Below are 23,192 nucleotides of genomic sequence, written 5' to 3' on the forward strand. Positions count from 1 at the left end.
GCCTTCTGAACGCTGGTGTCAATGTATCCGTTGCCAATGAGGTAGTTGGTCATCCTCTTGGCTACCACTGAGTAGAAGATCTTTCCCTCTACGTTAAGCAGTGCAATGCTCCTGAACTGGCTTAGTTGGCTGGAAGTCTGCTCCTCTGGGATGAAGACAGCCACTGCTCTTTGCCACTCTGAAGGGATGCACTGGTTCTTCCAGGCTGTTCTCATGAGGTTCCACAGGGTCTTCGGCACATCGGGGCAGTTCTTGTAAAACTTCCAGGGTATTCCATTTGGACCTGGCGCTGATGCTGCTCTTGCCTTTCTGCAACATCTCCGACTTCCTGGAGCTCGCAACCCTGTGGGGCCCCAACATTGGCCGTGATGGCAGTGGAAAGGGTTTTGTTCACTTTTACAATTTCAACTCTGTTAGTAAGAAAAGAGGCATACCAGCGAATCAAATAGGGATTCAGTTCCCGCTGGACCATTTTATACACCAAGATGTCTGTCTGTATTGTGTTGAAGGCTGACGGAAAATCTAAAATAAGGGCTCTTGCATAGGTATTTGGTTTGTCTAAATGTTTCGTAATAATATGAACCAGAGTGGCAACAGCGTCTTCTGTATCACAACCCTGCTTATATGCAAATTGATATGGATCGAGTTTGTCTTTTGTTGTACTGACAAGATATTGCAGCAGAATTCTTTCTAGAGGTTTCATAATCACTGAGGTAAGGGCTTTTGGTCTAAATTCCTTGTGTTCTGTAGGAGATTGTATTTGGGGTAAAGGTTTTATGTGCACAGTTTTCCAGGACAGAGGTACAGTGTGCGTGTCTACGGAAGCCTGGAAGATTGGTTGCCACACTGGTGCCAGTCACATCAACACGTTTAATGTTCACAAGCAGCAAACACAGCACGACTACACCAGAACTGCTGTAGACTGAGTCCAGATCAGGAGCCGCTTCAGAGGCATTCAGCAGCAGGACAAAGAGCAGGACATGCAGGCTGTTTTAATCAACATAGCAGCAGGGTCAGAGTGACTACAGGTCCTGGTTCAGGTCCTAGTTCAGGTCCAGATCAGTCTCCTGGGTCTGTGTTCCTATTGTGAAGCAGGATCCAGACGTCCAGGAGCTTTCTCTGCTGCAAGCGTCCTCCTCTTCTCTTCCGGCTCGAAGGCGGCAGGATGATGTAATCCAGACCGAATCACACCGGTTCCTGCTCTCTCTCTCTACCCCCCCACCCTGTCTCGCACAGTGTGGCTCTACCAGCCCCCGCTGACTCCTGAGGGTCTGGAGGGGGGTCAGAGTCCTCCTGGAGGAGGGGCGTTGAGTCAGCCTTTTGTTCTCGCGCCTTCAGGCATCCAATCCTCAACGGCTGACGTAACCCCAGCCTGCCTAAATCTCCCAGCATGCCTCTGGAGCTCTCACAGGCTCAGCCTGAATTCGTACCATTTCAGACCAATCCAGACTAGATCTGGAGAGCCATTATGGTTTAGTTCAGGTACCTAACCACCAGCACAGCCCCAGACCTGTCTCTACTGTTCACATGTATTGAGTAGAAGCCAGTAGAGTCTCGTCTGTCCTCCAGACCCTCAAGTCTGGTCCCGTAAAGGACTAGTGCCTATAAATACACCTCAGGAACTTCCTACTATTGCATTTACTTCGGTAATGCATATTCTAAAATTGGAACGATACAGAGAAGATTAGCATGGCCCCTGCGCAAGGATGACACGCAAATTCGTGAAGCGTTCCTTCTATTGTGACTTTTCTGATCATTATGGGATGATTTTTTAGAAATTTTTCCCTTTATTTTTTTGATTTTTTTTGTGTATTTTATGACTGTCTTTGATGTTTATTGATTTTTTTTATGATTTATTGTGGTACTTGTTGAAATACTTAGTCATTATTTTGAAATACAAAGTCATTATTTTGAAATACAAAGTCATTGTTTTGAGATACAAAGTCATTATTTTGAAATACAAAGTCATTATTTTGAGATACAAAGTCATTATTTTGAGATACAAAGTCATTATTTTGAGATACAAAGTCATTATTTTGAAATACAAAGTCATTATTTTGAGATACAAAGTCATTATTTTGAGATACAAAGTCTTTATTTTGAGATACAAAGTCATCATTTTTGAAATTCTAAGTCATTATTTTGAGATACAAAGTCATTATTTTGAAATACAAAGTCATTATTTTGAAATACAAAGTCTTTATTTTGTGATACAAAGTCATTATTTTGAGATACAAAGTCATTGTTTTGAGATACAAAGTCATTATTTTGAAATACAAAGTCATTATTTTGAAATACAAAGTCATTATTTTGAGATACAAAGTCATTATTTTGTAAATACAAAGTCATTATTTTGAGAAAGTCTTTATTTTGAGATACAAAGTCATCATTTTTGAAATTCTAAGTCATTATTTTGAGATACAAAGTCATTATTTTGAAATACAAAGTCATTATTTTGAAATACAAAGTCTTTATTTTGAGATACAAAGTCATTATTTTGAGATACAAAGTCATTGTTTTGAGATACAAAGTCATTATTTTGAAATACAAAGTCATTATTTTGAAATACAAAGTCATTATTTTGAGATACAAAGTCATTATTTTGTAAATACAAAGTCATTATTTTGAAATACAAAGTCATTATTTTGAGATACAAAGTCATTATTTTGAGATACAAAGTCATTGTTTTGAAATACAAAGTCATTATTTTAAAATACAAAGTCATTATTTTGAGATACAAAGTCATTATTTTGTAAATACAAAGTCATTATTTTGAAATACAAAGTCTTTATTTTGAGATACAAAGTCATTATTTAGAAAAACTAAGTCATTATTTTGAGATACAAAGTCATTATTTTGAGATACTAAGTCATTATTTTGAGATACTAAGTCATTATTTTGAGATATTAAGTCATTATTTTGAAAAACTATTCATTAGAAATACAGGTGGGTCATCAGCCGGGGAAATCACCAATAATCGACATTTCGCTCCTTTACACGTGGTACGTCTCTTTTTTGGCGGAGCAGTGGAAGGGACGTCTCTCTCCCACCCCCTGCAACTGGCCTTCGAATTAACCAGTACCCCAACTCCTATCCTTCCTCCTTAGCCACAGCCAAAAACTGCCCTTCTCTGCCTCCTCTGCCAGTTCTTTTAACGCCCGCCGGAGTTTCGCCCGTTACTCCCATATCCCTGCTGGAGGCTGTATGGTGTTTGCGTCCTGCCTGCAGGTTTCCAGAATCTCGGCCAGCTTCCTCAGGACCTGGTCATGCCGCCATCTGTAGCGCCCTTGGGTCAGTGCAGTTTTGCATCCTGACAGGATGTGTTGTAGGCTTGCATTGATGGTACTGCACAGGGAGCAGCTCTCCTCGTTGCTGAACCACTGGTAGAGGTTTCGAGGGCAGGGCAGAGTGTCATATGTTGCACGGATGAGGAAACTGAGCCTGTTTTGTGGAATTTCCCAAAGATCTGCCCAACTGATTGACCTGTCGATGGTGCTCTCCCACGTTGTCCAGACTCCCTGGCGACCCTGTGACACTGCCTTGATCTTAAGGCGCTCATGCTGTGTCCTCATTACTTCCGCTACCACCATCGCTTTCCTCTCCTTCCTGGTGGCCCTGGACCAGAAGCGAGGTGCATCTCCCCAGCCTAGCCCTGCGCGTCCAGTCTGGATTCTGCCATCGATCTCGTTGTGTTGCAGCCTGCTGATCGCCTGGTCGACTTCTGCCCTGGCTCTCCATTTCTGTCCTGTACGGACGGGGGCATTCGCACTTCTCACCAGCGGGTCGGTAGACTCCCTTAGCTCCAGGACCAATCTTGCCTTTTCCTGTTTGTAACCCATGCTGGTGGACTGGAGCGGGAGCTGCAGTGCATTCCTCCCAAAGAGGCCAGTGTCAGAGAGGCATCGAGGCAGCCCTAGCCATTTCCGGATGTATGTGTTGGCTGCTTGGTCCATCCTACTGGCTGTGGAAGAGGGAATTTCCGACATCTTCAGTGGCCACATCACCCTTCGGTACAAAGTGAACTGATAACACCACACTTTGTACTTTCCAGGGAGCTGGCTTTGGTCGGATGTTCGATCCCCGGCTGCTCCGGGTCACATGTCGATGTGTCCTTGAGCAAGACACTTAACCCCAAATTGCTCCCGAAGGCATAGCCATCGGTGTGTGAATGAGTATTTAGATTAGATCCTGAGGGGCAGGTTGGCACCTTAGTAGCATCTGATATCAGTGTATGAATGTGTGTGTGAATGGGTGAATACTGACATGTAGTGTAAAGCGCTTTGAGTGGTCGGAAGACTAGAAAAGCACTATGTAAATGAAAGTCCATTTACCATCTTCATTCTTGCCCACATCACAAGTTCATCCAGCCTTTTCAGCAGCCTAGCTGTACATGCTGCTGTCTGCAGGAGGCTTGTGACGTCGTCCATATAGCTTCTCAGTGGAGGGAGCCTCTGTCCTGACTGCAGCGTTGATCCTCTGACCATTTGTCTGGCTCCAATCAGGATCTCTTAAAAAGCTGTGGCAATCAGGGTTGGAGGGATTGAGCACCCCATGGAGATTCCTACCTCCATGCGTTGCCACCTTGTTGTGAAGTCTTCGTGGGCGAAGCACATCTGGAGATCCTTGAAGTATCTTGCCACTAGGCCGCTGATGGTGTCAGGAATGTAGAAAAACTCCATGGCAAACTCGGATCTAGCCACACGACATGCAGGTCGCCTTTCTCTCGCTTGGCTCTCTGGATCTGTTCCCAAATCCATGCGGAGTGCTCCACACATCCCGGAGAGCCTGGCACACCTGCCTTCTGAACGCTGGTGTCAATGTATCCGTTGCCAATGAGGTAGTTGGTCATCCTCTTGGCTACCACTGAGTAGAAGATCTTTCCCTCTACGTTAAGCAGTGCAATGCTCCTGAACTGGCTTAGTTGGCTGGAAGTCTGCTCCTCTGGGATGAAGACAGCCACTGCTCTTTGCCACTCTGAAGGGATGCACTGGTTCTTCCAGGCTGTTCTCATGAGGTTCCACAGGGTCTTCGGCACATCGGGGCAGTTCTTGTAAAACTTCCAGGGTATTCCATTTGGACCTGGCGCTGATGCTGCTCTTGCCTTTCTGCAACATCTCCGACTTCCTGGAGCTCGCAACCCTGTGGGGCCCCAACATTGGCCGTGATGGCAGTGGAAAGGGTTTTGTTCACTTTTACAATTTCAACTCTGTTAGTAAGAAAAGAGGCATACCAGCGAATCAAATAGGGATTCAGTTCCCGCTGGACCATTTTATACACCAAGATGTCTGTCTGTATTGTGTTGAAGGCTGACGGAAAATCTAAAATAAGGGCTCTTGCATAGGTATTTGGTTTGTCTAAATGTTTCGTAATAATATGAACCAGAGTGGCAACAGCGTCTTCTGTATCACAACCCTGCTTATATGCAAATTGATATGGATCGAGTTTGTCTTTTGTTGTACTGACAAGATATTGCAGCAGAATTCTTTCTAGAGGTTTCATAATCACTGAGGTAAGGGCTTTTGGTCTAAATTCCTTGTGTTCTGTAGGAGATTGTATTTGGGGTAAAGGTTTTATGTGCACAGTTTTCCAGGACAGAGGTACAGTGTGCGTGTCTACGGAAGCCTGGAAGATTGGTTGCCACACTGGTGCCAGTCACATCAACACGTTTAATGTTCACAAGCAGCAAACACAGCACGACTACACCAGAACTGCTGTAGACTGAGTCCAGATCAGGAGCCGCTTCAGAGGCATTCAGCAGCAGGACAAAGAGCAGGACATGCAGGCTGTTTTAATCAACATAGCAGCAGGGTCAGAGTGACTACAGGTCCTGGTTCAGGTCCTAGTTCAGGTCCAGATCAGTCTCCTGGGTCTGTGTTCCTATTGTGAAGCAGGATCCAGACGTCCAGGAGCTTTCTCTGCTGCAAGCGTCCTCCTCTTCTCTTCCGGCTCGAAGGCGGCAGGATGATGTAATCCAGACCGAATCACACCGGTTCCTGCTCTCTCTCTCTACCCCCCCCCCCCCGTCTCGCACAGTGTGGCTCTACCAGCCCCCGCTGACTCCTGAGGGTCTGGAGGGGGGTCAGAGTCCTCCTGGAGGAGGGGCGTTGAGTCAGCCTTTTGTTCTCGCGCCTTCAGGCATCCAATCCTCAACGGCTGACGTAACCCCAGCCTGCCTAAATCTCCCAGCATGCCTCTGGAGCTCTCACAGGCTCAGCCTGAATTCGTACCATTTCAGACCAATCCAGACTAGATCTGGAGAGCCATTATGGTTTAGTTCAGGTACCTAACCACCAGCACAGCCCCAGACCTGTCTCTACTGTTCACATGTATTGAGTAGAAGCCAGTAGAGTCTCGTCTGTCCTCCAGACCCTCAAGTCTGGTCCCGTAAAGGACTAGTGCCTATAAATACACCTCAGGAACTTCCTACTATTGCATTTACTTCGGTAATGCATATTCTAAAATTGGAACGATACAGAGAAGATTAGCATGGCCCCTGCGCAAGGATGACACGCAAATTCGTGAAGCGTTCCTTCTATTGTGACTTTTCTGATCATTATGGGATGATTTTTTAGAAATTTTTCCCTTTATTTTTTTGATTTTTTTTGTGTATTTTATGACTGTCTTTGATGTTTATTGATTTTTTTTATGATTTATTGTGGTACTTGTTGAAATACTTAGTCATTATTTTGAAATACAAAGTCATTATTTTGAAATACAAAGTCATTATTTTGAAATACAAAGTCATTATTTTGAAATTCTAAGTCATTATTTTGAAATTCTAAGTCATTATTTTGAGATACAAAGTCATTATTTTGAGATACAAAGTCTTTATTTTGAGATACAAAGTCATTATTTTTGAAATTCTAAGTCATTATTTTGAGATACAAAGTCATTATTTTGAAATACAAAGTCATTATTTTGAAATACAAAGTCTTTATTTTGAGATACAAAGTCTTTATTTTGAGATACATAGTCATTATTTTGAGATACAAAGTCATTGTTTTGAGATACAAAGTCATTGTTTTGAGATACAAAGTCATTATTTTGAAATACAAAGTCATTATTTTGAGATACAAAGTCATTATTTTGTAAATACAAAGTCATTATTTTGAAATACAAAGTCATTATTTTGAGATACAAAGTCATTATTTTGAGATACAAAGTCATTATTTTGAGATACAAAGTCATTGTTTTGAAATACAAAGTCATTATTTTGAAATACAAAGTCATTATTTTGTAAATACAAAGTCATTATTTTGAAATACAAAGTCTTTATTTTGAGATACAAAGTCATTATTTAGAAAAACTAAGTCATTATTTTGAGATACAAAGTCATTATTTTGAGATACTAAGTCATTATTTTGAGATACTAAGTCATTATTTTGAGATACTAAGTCATTATTTTGAGATATTAAGTCATTATTTTGAAAAACTATTCATTAGAAATACAGGTGGGTCATCAGCCGGGGAAATCACCAATAATCGACATTTCGCCCCTTTACACGTGGTACGTCTCTTTTTTGGCGGAGCAGTGGAAGGGACGTCTCTCTCCCACCCCCTGCAACTGGCCTTCGAATTAACCAGTACCCCAACTCCTATCCTTCCTCCTTAGCCACAGCCAAAAACTGCCCTTCTCTGCCTCCTCTGCCAGTTCTTTTAACGCCCGCCGGAGTTTCGCCCGTTACTCCCATGTCCCTGCTGGAGGCTGTATGGTGTTTGCGTCCTGCCTGCAGGTTTCCAGAATCTCGGCCAGCTTCCTCAGGACCTGGTCATGCCGCCATCTGTAGCGCCCTTGGGTCAGTGCAGTTTTGCATCCTGACAGGATGTGTTGTAGGCTTGCATTGATGGTACTGCACAGGGAGCAGCTCTCCTCGTTGCTGAACCACTGGTAGAGGTTTCGAGGGCAGGGCAGAGTGTCATATGTTGCATGGATGAGAAAACTGAGCCTGTTTTGTGGAATTTCCCAAAGATCTGCCCAACTGATTGACCTGTCGATGGTGCTCTCCCACGTTGTCCAGACTCCCTGGCGACCCTGTGACACTGCCTTGATCTTAAGGCGCTCATGCTGTGTCCTCATTACTTCCGCTACCACCATCGCTTTCCTCTCCTTCCTGGTGGCCCTGGACCAGAAGCGAGGTGCATCTCCCCAGCCTAGCCCTGCGCGTCCAGTCTGGATTCTGCCAACGATCTCGTTGTGTTGCAGCCTGCTGATCGCCTGGTCGACTTCTGCCCTGGCTCTCCATTTCTGTCCTGTACGGACGGGGGCATTCGCACTTCTCACCAACGGGTCGGTAGACTCCCTTAGCTCCAGGACCAATCTTGCCTTTTCCTGTTTGTAACCCATGCTGGTGGACTGGAGCGGGAGCTGCAGTGCATTCCTCCCAAAGAGGCCAGTGTCAGAGAGGCATCGAGGCAGCCCTAGCCATTTCCGGATGTATGTGTTGGCTGCTTGGTCCATCCTACTGGCTGTGGAAGAGGGAATTTCCGACATCTTCAGTGGCCACATCACCCTTCGGTACAAAGTGAACTGATAACACCACACTTTGTACTTTCCAGGGAGCTGGCTTTGGTCGGATGTTCGATCCCCGGCTGCTCCGGGTCACATGTCGATGTGTCCTTGAGCAAGACACTTAACCCCAAATTGCTCCCGAAGGCATAGCCATCGGTGTGTGAATGAGTATTTAGATTAGATCCTGAGGGGCAGGTTGGCACCTTAGTAGCATCTGATATCAGTGTATGAATGTGTGTGTGAATGGGTGAATACTGACATGTAGTGTAAAGCGCTTTGAGTGGTCGGAAGACTAGAAAAGCACTATGTAAATGAAAGTCCATTTACCATCTTCATTCTTGCCCACATCACAAGTTCATCCAGCCTTTTCAGCAGCCTAGCTGTACATGCTGCTGTCTGCAGGAGGCTTGTGACGTCGTCCATATAGCTTCTCAGTGGAGGGAGCCTCTGTCCTGACTGCAGCGTTGATCCTCTGACCATTTGTCTGGCTCCAATCAGGATCTCTTAAAAAGCTGTGGCAATCAGGGTTGGAGGGATTGAGCACCCCATGGAGATTCCTACCTCCATGCGTTGCCACCTTGTTGTGAAGTCTTCGTGGGCGAAGCACATCTGGAGATCCTTGAAGTATCTTGCCACTAGGCCGCTGATGGTGTCAGGAATGTAGAAAAACTCCATGGCAAACTCGGATCTAGCCACACGACATGCAGGTCGCCTTTCTCTCGCTTGGCTCTCTGGATCTGTTCCCAAATCCATGCGGAGTGCTCCACACATCCCGGAGAGCCTGGCACACCTGCCTTCTGAACGCTGGTGTCAATGTATCCGTTGCCAATGAGGTAGTTGGTCATCCTCTTGGCTACCACTGAGTAGAAGATCTTTCCCTCTACGTTAAGCAGTGCAATGCTCCTGAACTGGCTTAGTTGGCTGGAAGTCTGCTCCTCTGGGATGAAGACAGCCACTGCTCTTTGCCACTCTGAAGGGATGCACTGGTTCTTCCAGGCTGTTCTCATGAGGTTCCACAGGGTCTTCGGCACATCGGGGCAGTTCTTGTAAAACTTCCAGGGTATTCCATTTGGACCTGGCGCTGATGCTGCTCTTGCCTTTCTGCAACATCTCCGACTTCCTGGAGCTCGCAACCCTGTGGGGCCCCAACATTGGCCGTGATGGCAGTGGAAAGGGTTTTGTTCACTTTTACAATTTCAACTCTGTTAGTAAGAAAAGAGGCATACCAGCGAATCAAATAGGGATTCAGTTCCCGCTGGACCATTTTATACACCAAGATGTCTGTCTGTATTGTGTTGAAGGCTGACGGAAAATCTAAAATAAGGGCTCTTGCATAGGTATTTGGTTTGTCTAAATGTTTCGTAATAATATGAACCAGAGTGGCAACAGCGTCTTCTGTATCACAACCCTGCTTATATGCAAATTGATATGGATCGAGTTTGTCTTTTGTTGTACTGACAAGATATTGCAGCAGAATTCTTTCTAGAGGTTTCATAATCACTGAGGTAAGGGCTTTTGGTCTAAATTCCTTGTGTTCTGTAGGAGATTGTATTTGGGGTAAAGGTTTTATGTGCACAGTTTTCCAGGACAGAGGTACAGTGTGCGTGTCTACGGAAGCCTGGAAGATTGGTTGCCACACTGGTGCCAGTCACATCAACACGTTTAATGTTCACAAGCAGCAAACACAGCACGACTACACCAGAACTGCTGTAGACTGAGTCCAGATCAGGAGCCGCTTCAGAGGCATTCAGCAGCAGGACAAAGAGCAGGACATGCAGGCTGTTTTAATCAACATAGCAGCAGGGTCAGAGTGACTACAGGTCCTGGTTCAGGTCCTAGTTCAGGTCCAGATCAGTCTCCTGGGTCTGTGTTCCTATTGTGAAGCAGGATCCAGACGTCCAGGAGCTTTCTCTGCTGCAAGCGTCCTCCTCTTCTCTTCCGGCTCGAAGGCGGCAGGATGATGTAATCCAGACCGAATCACACCAGTTCCTGCTCTCTCTCTCTACCCTCCCCCCCCCCATCCCCCCCCCCCCCCCCCCCCCCCCCATCCCTCCGTCTCGCACAGTGTGGCTCTACCAGCCCCCGCTGACTCCTGAAGGTCTGGAGGGGGGTCAGAGTCCTCCTGGAGGAGGGGCGTTGAGTCAGCCTTTTGTTCTCGCGCCTTCAGGCATCCAATCCTCAACGGCTGACGTAACCCCAGCCTGCCTAAATCTCCCAGCATGCCTCTGGAGCTCTCACAGGCTCAGCCTGAATTCGTACCATTTCAGACCAATCCAGACTAGATCTGGAGAGCCATTATGGTTTAGTTCAGGTACCTAACCACCAGCACAGCCCCAGACCTGTCTCTACTGTTCACATGTATTGAGTAGAAGCCAGTAGAGTCTCATCTGTCCTCCAGACCCTCAAGTCTGGTCCCGTAAAGGACTAGTGCCTATAAATACACCTCAGGAACTTTCTACTATTGCATTTACTTCGGTAATGCATATTCTAAAATTGGAACGATACAGAGAAGATTAGCATGGCCCCTGCGCAAGGATGACACGCAAATTCGTGAAGCGTTCCTTCTATTGTGACTTTTCTGATCATTATGGGATGATTTTTTAGAAATTTTTCCCTTGATTTTTTTGTTTTTTTTTGTGTATTTTATGACTGTCTTTGATGTTTATTGATTTTTTTTATGATTTATTGTGGTACTTGTTGAAATACTTAGTCATTATTTTGAAATACAAAGTCATTATTTTGAAATTCTAAGTCATTATTTTGAAATTCTAAGTCATTATTTTGAAATTCTAAGTCATTATTTTGAGATACAAAGTCATTATTTTGAGATACAAAGTCTTTATTTTGAGATACAAAGTCATTATTTTTGAAATTCTGTCATTATTTTGAAATACAAAGTCTTTATTTTGAGATACAAAGTCATTATTTTGAAATACAAAGTCTTTATTTTGAGATACAAAGTCTTTATTTTGAGATACAAAGTCATTATTTTGAAATACAAAGTCATTATTTTGAAATACAAAGTCTTTATTTTGAGATACAAAGTCTTTATTTTGAGATACAAAGTCATTATTTTGAAATACAGTCATTATTTTGAGATACAAAGTCTTTATTTTGAGATACAAAGTCATCATTTTTGAAATTCTAAGTCATTATTTTGAGATACAAAGTCATTATTTTGAAATACAAAGTCATTATTTTGAAATACAAAGTCTTTATTTTGAGATACAAAGTCATTATTTTGAGATACAAAGTCATTGTTTTGAGATACAAAGTCATTGTTTTGAGATACAAAGTCATTGTTTTGAGATACAAAGTCATTATTTTGAAATACAAAGTCATTATTTTGAGATACAAAGTCATTATTTTGTAAATACAAAGTCATTATTTTGAGATAAAGTCTTTATTTTGAGATACAAAGTCATTATTTTGAAATACAAAGTCATTATTTTGAGATACAAAGTCATTATTTTGTAAATACAAAGTCATTATTTTGAGATAAAGTCTTTATTTTGAGATACAAAGTCATTATTTTGAAATACAAAGTCATTATTTTGAAATACAAAGTCTTTATTTTGAGATACAAAGTCATTATTTTGAGATACAAAGTCATTGTTTTGAGATACAAAGTCATTATTTTGTAAATACAAAGTCATTATTTTGAAATACAAAGTCATTATTTTGAGATACAAAGTCATTATTTTGAGATACAAAGTCATTATTTTGAGATACAAAGTCATTGTTTTGAAATACAAAGTCATTATTTTGAAATACAAAGTCATTATTTTGAAATACAAAGTCATTATTTTGTAAATACAAAGTCATTATTTTGAAATACAAAGTCATTATTTAGATATACAAAGTCATTATTTTGAGATACAAAGTCATTATTTTGAAATTCTAAGTCATTATTTTGAAATTCTAAGTCATTATTTTGAGATACAAAGTCATTATTTTGAGATACAAAGTCATTATTTTGAGATACAAAGTCATTATTTTTGAAATTCTAAGTCATTATTTTGAGATACAAAGTCATTATTTTGAAATACAAAGTCATTATTTTGAAATACAAAGTCTTTATTTTGAGATACAAAGTCTTTATTTTGAGATACAAAGTCATTATTTTGAGATACAAAGTCTTTATTTTGAGATACAAAGTCATTATTTTTGAAATTCTAAGTCATTATTTTGAGATACAAAGTCATTATTTTGAAATACAAAGTCATTATTTTGAAATACAAAGTCTTTATTTTGAGATACAAAGTCTTTATTTTGAGATACAAAGTCATTATTTTGAGATACAAAGTCATTATTTTGAGATACAAAGTCATTATTTTGTAAATACAAAGTCATTATTTTGTAAATACAAAGTCATTATTTTGAAATACAAAGTCATTATTTTGAGATACAAAGTCATTATTTTGAGATACAAAGTCATTGTTTTGAAATACAAAGTCATTATTTTGAAATACAAAGTCATTATTTTGAGATACAAAGTCATTATTTTGTAAATACAAAGTCATTATTTTGAAATACAAAGTCTTTATTTTGAGATACAAAGTCATTATTTAGAAAAACTAAGTCATTATTTTGAGATACAAAGTCATTATTTAGATATACAAAGTCATTATTTTGAGATACTAAGTCATTATTTTGAGATACTAAGTCATTATTTTGAAAAACTATTCATTAGAAATACAGGTGGGTCATCAGCCGGGGAAATCACCAATAATCGACATTTCGCTCCTTTACACGTGGTACGTCTCTTTTTTGGCGGAGCAGTGGAAGGGATGTCTCTCTCCCACCCCCTGCAACTGGCCTTCGAATTAACCAGTACCCCAACTCCTATCCTTCCTCCTTAGCCACAGCCAAAAACTGCCCTTCTCTGCCTCCTCTGCCAGTTCTTTTAACGCCCGCCGGAGTTTCGCCCGTTACTCCCATATCCCTGCTGGAGGCTGTATGGTGTTTGCGTCCTGCCTGCAGGTTTCCAGAATCTCGGCCAGCTTCCTCAGGACCTGGTCATGCCGCCATCTGTAGCGCCCTTGGGTCAGTGCAGTTTTGCATCCTGACAGGATGTGTTGTAGGCTTGCATTGATGGTACTGCACAGGGAGCAGCTCTCCTCGTTGCTGAACCACTGGTAGAGGTTTCGAGGGCAGGGCAGAGTGTCATATGTTGCACGGATGAGGAAACTGAGCCTGTTTTGTGGAATTTCCCAAAGATCTGCCCAACTGATTGACCTGTCGATGGTGCTCTCCCACGTTGTCCAGACTCCCTGGCGACCCTGTGACACTGCCTTGATCTTAAGGCGCTCATGCTGTGTCCTCATTACTTCCGCTACCACCATCGCTTTCCTCTCCTTCCTGGTGGCCCTGGACCAGAAGCGAGGTGCATCTCCCCAGCCTAGCCCTGCGCGTCCAGTCTGGATTCTGCCAACGATCTCGTTGTGTTGCAGCCTGCTGATCGCCTGGTCGACTTCTGCCCTGGCTCTCCATTTCTGTCCTGTACGGACGGGGGCATTCGCACTTCTCACCAGCGGGTCGGTAGACTCCCTTAGCTCCAGGACCAATCTTGCCTTTTCCTGTTTGTAACCCATGCTGGTGGACTGGAGCGGGAGCTGCAGTGCATTCCTCCCAAAGAGGCCAGTGTCAGAGAGGCATCGAGGCAGCCCTAGCCATTTCCGGATGTATGTGTTGGCTGCTTGGTCCATCCTACTGGCTGTGGAAGAGGGAATTTCCGACATCTTCAGTGGCCACATCACCCTTCGGTACAAAGTGAACTGATAACACCACACTTTGTACTTTCCAGGGAGCTGGCTTTGGTCGGATGTTCGATCCCCGGCTGCTCCGGGTCACATGTCGATGTGTCCTTGAGCAAGACACTTAACCCCAAATTGCTCCCGAAGGCATAGCCATCGGTGTGTGAATTAGTATTTAGATTAGATCCTGAGGGGCAGGTTGGCACCTTAGTAGCATCTGATATCAGTGTATGAATGTGTGTGTGAATGGGTGAATACTGACATGTAGTGTAAAGCGCTTTGAGTGGTCGGAAGACTAGAAAAGCACTATGTAAATGCAAGTCCATTTACCATCTTCATTCTTGCCCACATCACAAGTTCATCCAGCCTTTTCAGCAGCCTAGCTAGTCTAAATGTTTCAGATCCGATATTGTGGAGAGGTGTGTTACTCTGACCTTACAGTAGGACGTTAATTTGGTAAACAGCATTTAAAATGTGAGCGTGCTCAGCTGAAACAAAGAGCAGGGCTCAGGTTTCACTGCAGAGCAGGCAAAGTGCCAGAGTTTGACTCTGTGGACAGTGGAAGCTTCAGCATCAGCAGTTATACTGTGGGTCTGCTAATGACAGGAGGGTTGTAGATAGGCGGGGTGTGCCTGTGCGTGTGTTGAGGTGGTGTAAAGTGAAACTATGTAACTTTGAATGAAAAAATATCAAACAAAATGTTCTCGGTCCAAAACATTTAATTGTTTTTTTGCTGCTACAGCTTTAAAGCTATTTCTCACCGGTGCAATGCAAAAATGGGGTGCGGGAAATATTAAGATTTTCCGCATTGACAACTATGCACACCGAGTGCGGTGCAAATTATTCATGTTTTCGTGCTCCTAAATAGTGCTTTGTCCACTCCACACAACAAAAACCTGTCCAGACAGAGAATGTCAGGGGCTAACATTTTTTATTAACTACACGATACATAAACTAATCGGACCCGGCTAGCCCCGTTCGTCAGCTACATTACCATCTTCATTAGCTGCTGGCCGATCTCAAGCCATATATTGTCCTTTATGGGTTGTTGAGGTAGTCATGTTTGTCGTACATTATTGGGTGTTGAGAAGGGGATGGCCCATTGTCAGTCCGAAAAATGTCCCAAAAAATCCCATTTGTCTGACATTCCGTTACCCCGAAAACAAATGGCCCATTGCACTCAAGAAGTAATCCCACACGTAACTCTGTAAAACCATAACTTGTAGTTTTTACATTGGGGTTTTTGTGCAGATCAAACAAACGTGATATATGCTAGGGATTTTGTTACCTTTAGACACAGCCAAGCTAGTTGTTTCCTCCTATTTCCAGTCTTTATGCTAAGCTAAGCTAAATGGCTGCTGGCTGTAGCTTCAAATTGACCACACAGACATGAGTGACATCATTCAGCTCTCGGCGACATTTCTGTTTTTATGCAGTAATTTCCTTTAAAGCTAGGGTTGGTAATGTTGAGAAACTAGCAAGAGTACGCTAGATTTTTTAAAAAAAAAGAAAAATTTCCAACCTAAAAACCCAGCCTAGTGTTGCCAACTTTTTTCCAATGAGAGTAGCTAGCAGCACTAGCTCCAGAAGTCCCTAAATCTAGAGAGAAAGTCACCAAGTCGGCAACACTGACAGTCCCTCCCTTCAGGACTCCCTCCAAAGCCACTCTCCCAAAATGATCATTATGAACATAAACATATCATAATGAATGTAAACAACAAACACGGCTATTGTTAGTACTGAAATCAGCAGGATGAGAGTTAGTAACGTTAGCTGTTAGCAGCCGGTGGGCAGCACAGTCCTGCTTGGATAAATAGCGGAGCTACTAACGTCAACGGATGTGCCATTGAGTTATTATTATGAGGCGTTCACGGTCTGCTCAACAAAATGACAGTTGGGTGAAGGTAAATTACAATGTTATCATGATGTGTTCAAATGTAATCTCGTAAAATTACGTTTTTGGCGAGAAACTTGAATAAATCCAGTTGTTTGTCAGAGATGTTTTCACATCAATATAAAATAAATAATAGAGAGGGGATTATGACCTGTTTAACTTCCTCACAATTTACCAAGATTTTTTTTAATCAAAGCAAATATTTAAATAATCATAATCATTTGAATTGTGTGTTTTTATGCAAACAACCACTGTAGATGACAATAACAAAGTACAGTACTGTGTACAGTACCCTCCCATGCTCAAAAAACAGGGCTCCCCCAGAAGCTATGGTGTAATTTTCGAACACTGTAATTTACCATGTATATAATGTTTTTTATGTAAAATATATCGAACATTGAATGACATCAGATCTAAAATGTTATTCCTTCATTTAGCGCAGAGATTTCAAAGTGGCAAATACAATTTCTGAGTGGCAGACAACTACTATCGGCAGGCAGTGAAAAAAGTTAATTTCAGACCCTGACACCACTGACAGCACTACCAACCCCACCTTTAACTGTCGGGAGACAATAAAAGCAACCTTGTATACTATGGAAATACTATATGCAGATAAAATGATGTTGAAATATTGAAATGAGAAATCCCTCTTGATTCCTCATTCCAGGTGCTTATACACAGTGTTGAAGGAACTGGTTTACAATTATTAAAAAAAAATTATATATTTTGGGCTCCAAGATAGAAATATCTTTGTGTTGGTGTCCTCCTAAATGTTTGTCAAAGTGAATGATAAAAACAAATGTAAACAGTGATGTGAGTTTCAGTGTCTCTCTCTCTCTCTCTCTCTCTCTCTCTCCCTCCCTCCCTCCCTCTCAGGGCTCATACCTGTTTTAACCGTCTCGACCTTCCTCCATACCCGTCATACACCATGCTGTATGAGAAACTGCTCATCGCGGTAGAGGAAACCAGCACGTTTGGCCTGGAGTGAGCCAGACGACACCGCATCCCTCTCTCTGTGACACTGCCTGGGCTACAATGTGACAAAAAGAGCAGCTCTCATGGGCTCAATACGTCGTAAAGATACCCGGATTGTACTCGACAAAGTCTTCGGTCTTGTGGATATATGTCACTGTGTGTTAGAGTCTCTCACTTAGCTATGAGGATCTTCATGACAGCACTTAGTACACCACAGCAGGACTACGGTTATTTTTCTACTAATCATTGAGACTGGAGAATATGTAACACTACGAGTGTTTTTAAAAAAATATTTATATATATTTAAATATATATGCATACCCAAAGAAAGGGTATGTAAAATGGAATCAAGATCATTTAAAGTTGCATGTACCAAAATGCATCATCCATCCAATAATGCAATACAAAAAGTTACAGCTACAAGTCAAATTATTGCCACACACTGGCACTGAAAATAAGAACTTTACATCACATCTAAGACGTTGCTACGACAGCTAAATACTTGAGAAGTTGTTGGAATTTATCTTTAAATGTATCCTTACAGCTGGGTTGAAAATTTTAATTCACAGAAAGGATTTAAGTGATAAAGTAATGAACGATAAAAAAAAACATAGTATGCTCATGTGCTGTAAAGACAAGGAGAAACAGAGTATAGTCAGTAGGAAAACTAAAAGAAATATAGACGGAGACCAAGACAAGCATTTAAATGACTACTGCGCAAATAATGCAAACAGTGCAATAAAAAGTGGTTCAAAGTATAATGCAGATTTAAACAAGCTCCTCACACAGATGCAAACTCTGGTAGCTCTGATGCCAAAGGAACAATTATATCTTGTTTTTTTTAATCTGGAGAGTCTACAAGGATCATTATTTATGTTATCTGGACCGTGATGGGCCTAGTAGGAACCTGAGACTGGGATCTGGTACATAAAGAATTCAAGATATGCGATGTAGCTTTGTGCCAGAAGCCAGTCTAAGGTCTAGGCCAAGGGGCCTTTGGGGGTAACCAGTAGAACCTTACAATCGAATCTAAAACTAAAGAAACGATGTAAAGAATTATATAGATCTTTGTCTGTCGGTTCCAGTCAGAGCTGCAGAAGTTTAAGCAACAAGAGACAGCAGGATGGATTACTTTTTACTAGACCACTTAGCATTTGGGTTTAAGTTCAAGAAACCCTGGCAAATAATGGCACTTAAGGAATCCTGCACTTTGCAAGATGATTAAGAAGCAAGGCTAAGGCTGTCAGGATCACTATGTTTAATTGGCAGAAACAGATGTGAAGGCAAAAAAATGTTTGCAAATAATTCAATGAGTCCAAGAAGAGTCTTAGGGGGCCCAAATGTGATCCCTGAGAAACTGTTGAGGATTTCGATGAGATAACTAAAATGATTTACTGGGAAAATAGGAGCTGGACCACTGAAAGGATACATCACCGTCAATAATAGTTAAGCCAACCATACATATTCTCTTGTTGTACTCTCCTATAATGATAGCAGTGAAGTTTCTTTTTCAAGCAATATCAATGTCTTCGCCAAGCTCCTCAGTAATTAGCAGAGACACATGCTAAAAGTCTTTCTTTTGCTTAGAAATAGGAGTGGTCGGGCACACTGAAACTTGGGAAAGGGTAATATAGGGATAGTTCATAAACAATTGGCCTTTGGTCTAATTATGATACAGCACACTCGACAGCAAATCCAGGTAAAGGGTGTGGTATATCCCCTTAAAATAGGTGGGTCTAATGGGTAGTACCAGACTCAACAGCTACTACAATACTTCATCCATTTCAGATAATCAAGATGGTATCATCCAGGAAAGGCCTTGATCTGGACCTTCACCATCCCATTCTCTGTCTCCCCGTCCGTCCTCTGGCTCAGTCCAAAGTAAGGACAGCAGCTGGGCGCTGACCTTCCATGTTCTCCTCTGAATGGACAGCAATGTTACTGATTACTCTCCAAGCTTTCTTGCTCTGCTTTCAAAGGCAGAGACGATGATCACGTCTCTATCAAAGTAGCCATCGATTCCAACACAAGGGCTTCTGAGGATTCCTTCTGCGGAGACGGAGGGTGATCGTGTTGACCAAGCAAACAGTTCGTGATTCCTTGACGACAAAGAATGGACACTGTCTCCAGCTGGTAACTTTCTATGAATCCTTGTGGTCAGAGTGGTGCTTCACCTTTTCAGCATCTCTGGTCCTGCTGTTTGAATGGGAGATGGCTCTTATTCGAGTCCTCCACTGATGAACTTGTTCTCTCTGACTGTGTATGTTCACCATGGCGTTTGCTCTTCGCACGGAGCAGGTACTCCCAATATCTCAAACCTTTACCGTTTCAAACAATGTGACTGGTGCAAAGCAGCATGTAGGTCTCAAAGGGCCTGGGATCATTGGATCGCCCCACCCGGATCCGATCCAGTCCTTCTGGTATATACTTGTGATGTGTACAGGGGCCCTTGGACAAACCAGTGTAATATATGCAATAGTTAAGACCTTTACTCCAATGTGTTCCACAGTCTACCATGTTCTTTCAGACAATGAGCGACTGCAGTGTACCCTCAGCATTCCCAGCCCCTCATCTACATTTCTAGTCCAGTAATGGAACTGTGCCTCAGTTACTTACTGCCTCATGTGTGGCCCGTGGGGTTGTTGGCGCTTCCTCGTTAAGTACTTGAGCCTGACGTAAGGAAAGTCCTGAGTTCGGATATTAATTGCCTTGGTTCTTTTTGAAAACAGTTTGCATGTTCTCTCTAGTGTCCGTGCGGGTTTCCTTTCATGCTTTAAACACAAGTCAGGTTCATCGGAGCCCATTTTACACATAACCACCTCATGCGTCTTGGACAGATAAGCTATCTGATATCAAACAAGCCAAGTATAAATGCAACCGAGAAGCATTAAAGCTGGATTGAAATCTGACACATTTTAGCCAGATGTTGAAAAGGTTATAAAAGCTTTCATTTCTCAAAGCCGCATACATTATCTTTACTCCCCCCACGTGTGATGTCACGTGAGTCAGCATCGGGTATGAAGTTTGAAAATGGAACAAAAAAAAAAATTTGGGGGGTGTGGATTTAGAAAGAAGTGATCTTACCAGACCTCTGTAGCCCACTCCTCATCTCTGCTTGAGGCTCCAGGCTACATTAGCCACTACTAGCATCACACACCCAACTCGCCAACTGAACTGTTGGCCTATAGTGCTTTGGTCGCCTAATCCTAACCACATGTTTATTTGCCATGATGACAATCTTTCCCTAACCTTAACCACACCATAGTTGCCATTGCACAGATATTGTACAAAATGACAATTTTTTAAATTGTTGCCATTGGATGTAAACAAAAAAAAAAAAACTTTGGCATTGATCATTATCTGGGGTTTCACAGAATCATCCAAAATGGACATTCTTGTCTGGCCACGGGTTTAAGATATTATGCCCTTCAAATGCCAAGTGTAAATAGGGCCAAAATTACACACAGAGTAAAAAGCATTTGTCTATTAGCTTCATAGACCATATATTAAAAGCGGACGTAGTCACCGTGATGTCACCCGTTGGTTTGTGGACTACCGTTTTGAAGCCTTGGGTTTGGCATTGTGGCGTTCGCTATCTTTTTTGTTTGTTTTTTGGAACCAGAAGTGAGCATGTTTTGAAGAGAGGGTGGAGCTGGGGAAGAGCAGGTCCAATTACCGTTAGCAGCTAACACTAGCTAGCTTAGTTAGCGAGGTCTATCCGTAATTCATGTTAACTGTGATATTAATTGGGGTGCTGATTTTGGCTAGCAAAAAAAACAGGCTTGTTTGGAATGTACTTAGTAGAAAAAAAAATGAACAGCCGACTCCTTCGAGTGTCTTTTAGTACAAGCGAACGCTGAACAATGCAGTGACAGCGACGCCACGGTAGCGACGCGTTAATAACATGGTATCCACATCGTAATGCATATCATCTATTTGACTCTAAATGGGACCATAATTTACTAAATGAACATCATGCTGTATTGAAGAAGACTCGAAACTAGTGATTTAGACCATAAACTCATTGGGGAAATGTTTACTGAGGTAATAAATCGACTGAGAATTACTGACATGTACTCATAGACTTCTACTGTCGCCCCCTGCTGGCTATTAGAAGAGTACAAGTTTAAGGCACTTAAGCATTGGCTTTCCTTTTCATACCCGGAGGTTGCCCCTCGGTTAGCCTCGAGAAACTGGCAATCTATACAGCATCCTTCCTTATTATTCACCCAAGGCATGCTGGGATAGCCCCTAACCCTGAATAGGAATAGGTGGGTGTAAGGAACAGATAGATGTGTTTTACACACGTCCACATGTTTGACAGAATTCGGCCACAGCCGAACCTTTGACCGCCATTAACCGGTACTATTTTTTGAAAACAACAGGTTCAAAACTTCACTTTTTTATTATTTTTTTTTCATTTTGAAAGACCTAAATGGTGCTTTATTTGCTCTCTAGCTACAGAAGTTATCATAATGGGGGAATGGGGCACTACAAAAGCAACAGAAATCCAGGATTTTGCTGTTTAATTATTGCAGAAGTTTAGACCACTACATATATATGTATATATATATTAGACTAAGCAAATTTAAGAATGATTAGAATCAAATAGCTGTCACTGTACAGATCAGTATCATCCTTTGGCAGTGACGAGGCCTTATCCACACATCTCTACAACCAAGAGGACAAGGCTGTGATTATGTTGCATCTTCCCCCGTCTTTTCTTTTCTACAATCTTTTGTACTGTTATTTATACTGTATTGTATTTATAAGTAAAAGGGAAGTCCCGGAGCTTTCCTTGAATGTTTTGTTTGTTTTGCAGTTTTTTGATGATACGACAAGAAGCATCAGTCGAAGAGTTTGCCTTCACTGTTGAAGCCTTTGAGTTTTGATATGTGTGTCTTTTTCTATTATCTATTAAGCTAGCTGGTTATATCTGAAATGTGCTTACCGTGGAGTCGGTTTCTGTTTCATATTTCTCTTTTTTTCTGTTTGCATCGTCAGTTTCATTATTGGGGTTCTGTCAATATTTTCAGGAATTTTTTTATCCATATCACGGATGTCTCACTGTCATAAATTTCAGAGCCGCATGTATCCAGCAAATACTCCGTGCTTCAGACAGTTTATGACAACAAATGACATGCATTAAGAATGTTCGTGTGTAATTTGTTGAAATTGTTAAGACGGTGTACGGAAGGCTTGTTTTTATTGGGCTGATATGTTCTGAGGAATGGTTAACAACACTCCCATAACACTGATATGTAAGTGCATTGATAGCAGCTAATATAGAAATATTTAAGTAAGCTTTTGGAGAAGTAAAGAATCGTGAGGTGTCTACAGAAGGGTAAGGTGTTTGTGTCTTTTCACGCTATTTATTTGTGTATTTATTTATTTATTTATTTATTTTTAAAAGGGAATTTAACAAAAGGAATATGTGAATGGATGGATGGTGGCATTGCTGGGAGGTAACACTGAAGCATGCATATATTTTTGTTTCTTGTTTTGTGTGTGTGCGTGTGGATTATACACATAATATGTACATAATGTTCGAAAGGTACAGTTCTGATTTGTCTGAGAACGGGTTGCTAAAATACTCAGGCTGTGCTATCGCTCCACCACACCATTAAACTGTTTATGAATCTCAATAAAAAGGTCACTTTGTTACGTTGCTGCTGTTGTGTGGATATATTGGACAGACTTTTGGGAGAGGGACAATTTTTGTAAAAAAAAAAAAATTATAAATGGCCTACTAACTTGTTTTTTTTCTGGGGCTTTCAGCGACATTATGTGACATTAATGAGCGGATGGCTCAGTTGTAAGGGAGATATGTATTCCCAGGTCTGAGCAATTACTTTAGTAAGTACAATGTTATCGTAACTGATATAAATTAGGGCCAAAATTGTGAAAATAATACCCAAGTTGTAATAAACCATAATCTTTATGGTATTATCTAAAATATGAAGTCCAGCTGTACTTGCATGTTTGGCTTGACTCCAGATAGGACGAAACCCAGCCCATGTCACACAAGACTTCTGTAGTAAATAAAGATTAACTATGA

At 41.7% G+C, this 23,192-nt stretch overlaps 1 protein-coding gene and 3 non-coding genes across 9 annotated transcripts in view; all 4 read left to right on the forward strand.

The window, feature by feature from the left end:
• The window catches only part of hecw1a (HECT, C2 and WW domain containing E3 ubiquitin protein ligase 1a), a 100,818-nt gene extending 78,020 nt beyond the window's left edge, over window positions 1-22,798 (forward strand). For 5 of the 6 annotated variants that reach the window (XM_074621612.1, XM_074621613.1, XM_074621611.1 and 2 more), the window contains one exon: window positions 17,036-22,798. In XM_074621612.1, the coding sequence (XP_074477713.1) occupies window positions 17,036-17,147 (112 nt within the window). In that variant the 3' untranslated portion in view covers window positions 17,148-22,798. The remainder of the gene's footprint in view (window positions 1-17,035) is intronic. The other variant, XR_012592128.1, reaches the window with a different exon arrangement.
• LOC141760108 (U6 spliceosomal RNA) lies at window positions 1,635-1,741 on the forward strand. Its single transcript, XR_012592260.1, has one exon. It is a non-coding gene; the product is annotated as a U6 spliceosomal RNA (small nuclear RNA).
• On the forward strand, window positions 6,432-6,538 carry LOC141760109 (U6 spliceosomal RNA). The gene has a single exon (XR_012592261.1). It is a non-coding gene; the product is annotated as a U6 spliceosomal RNA (small nuclear RNA).
• On the forward strand, window positions 10,973-11,079 carry LOC141760110 (U6 spliceosomal RNA). Its single transcript, XR_012592262.1, has one exon. It is a non-coding gene; the product is annotated as a U6 spliceosomal RNA (small nuclear RNA).
• Window positions 22,799-23,192: the final 394 nt, after the last annotated feature.

This window comes from Sebastes fasciatus, chromosome 21, assembly GCF_043250625.1.
Source record: "Sebastes fasciatus isolate fSebFas1 chromosome 21, fSebFas1.pri, whole genome shotgun sequence".
Lineage (NCBI taxonomy): Eukaryota > Metazoa > Chordata > Actinopteri > Perciformes > Sebastidae > Sebastes > Sebastes fasciatus.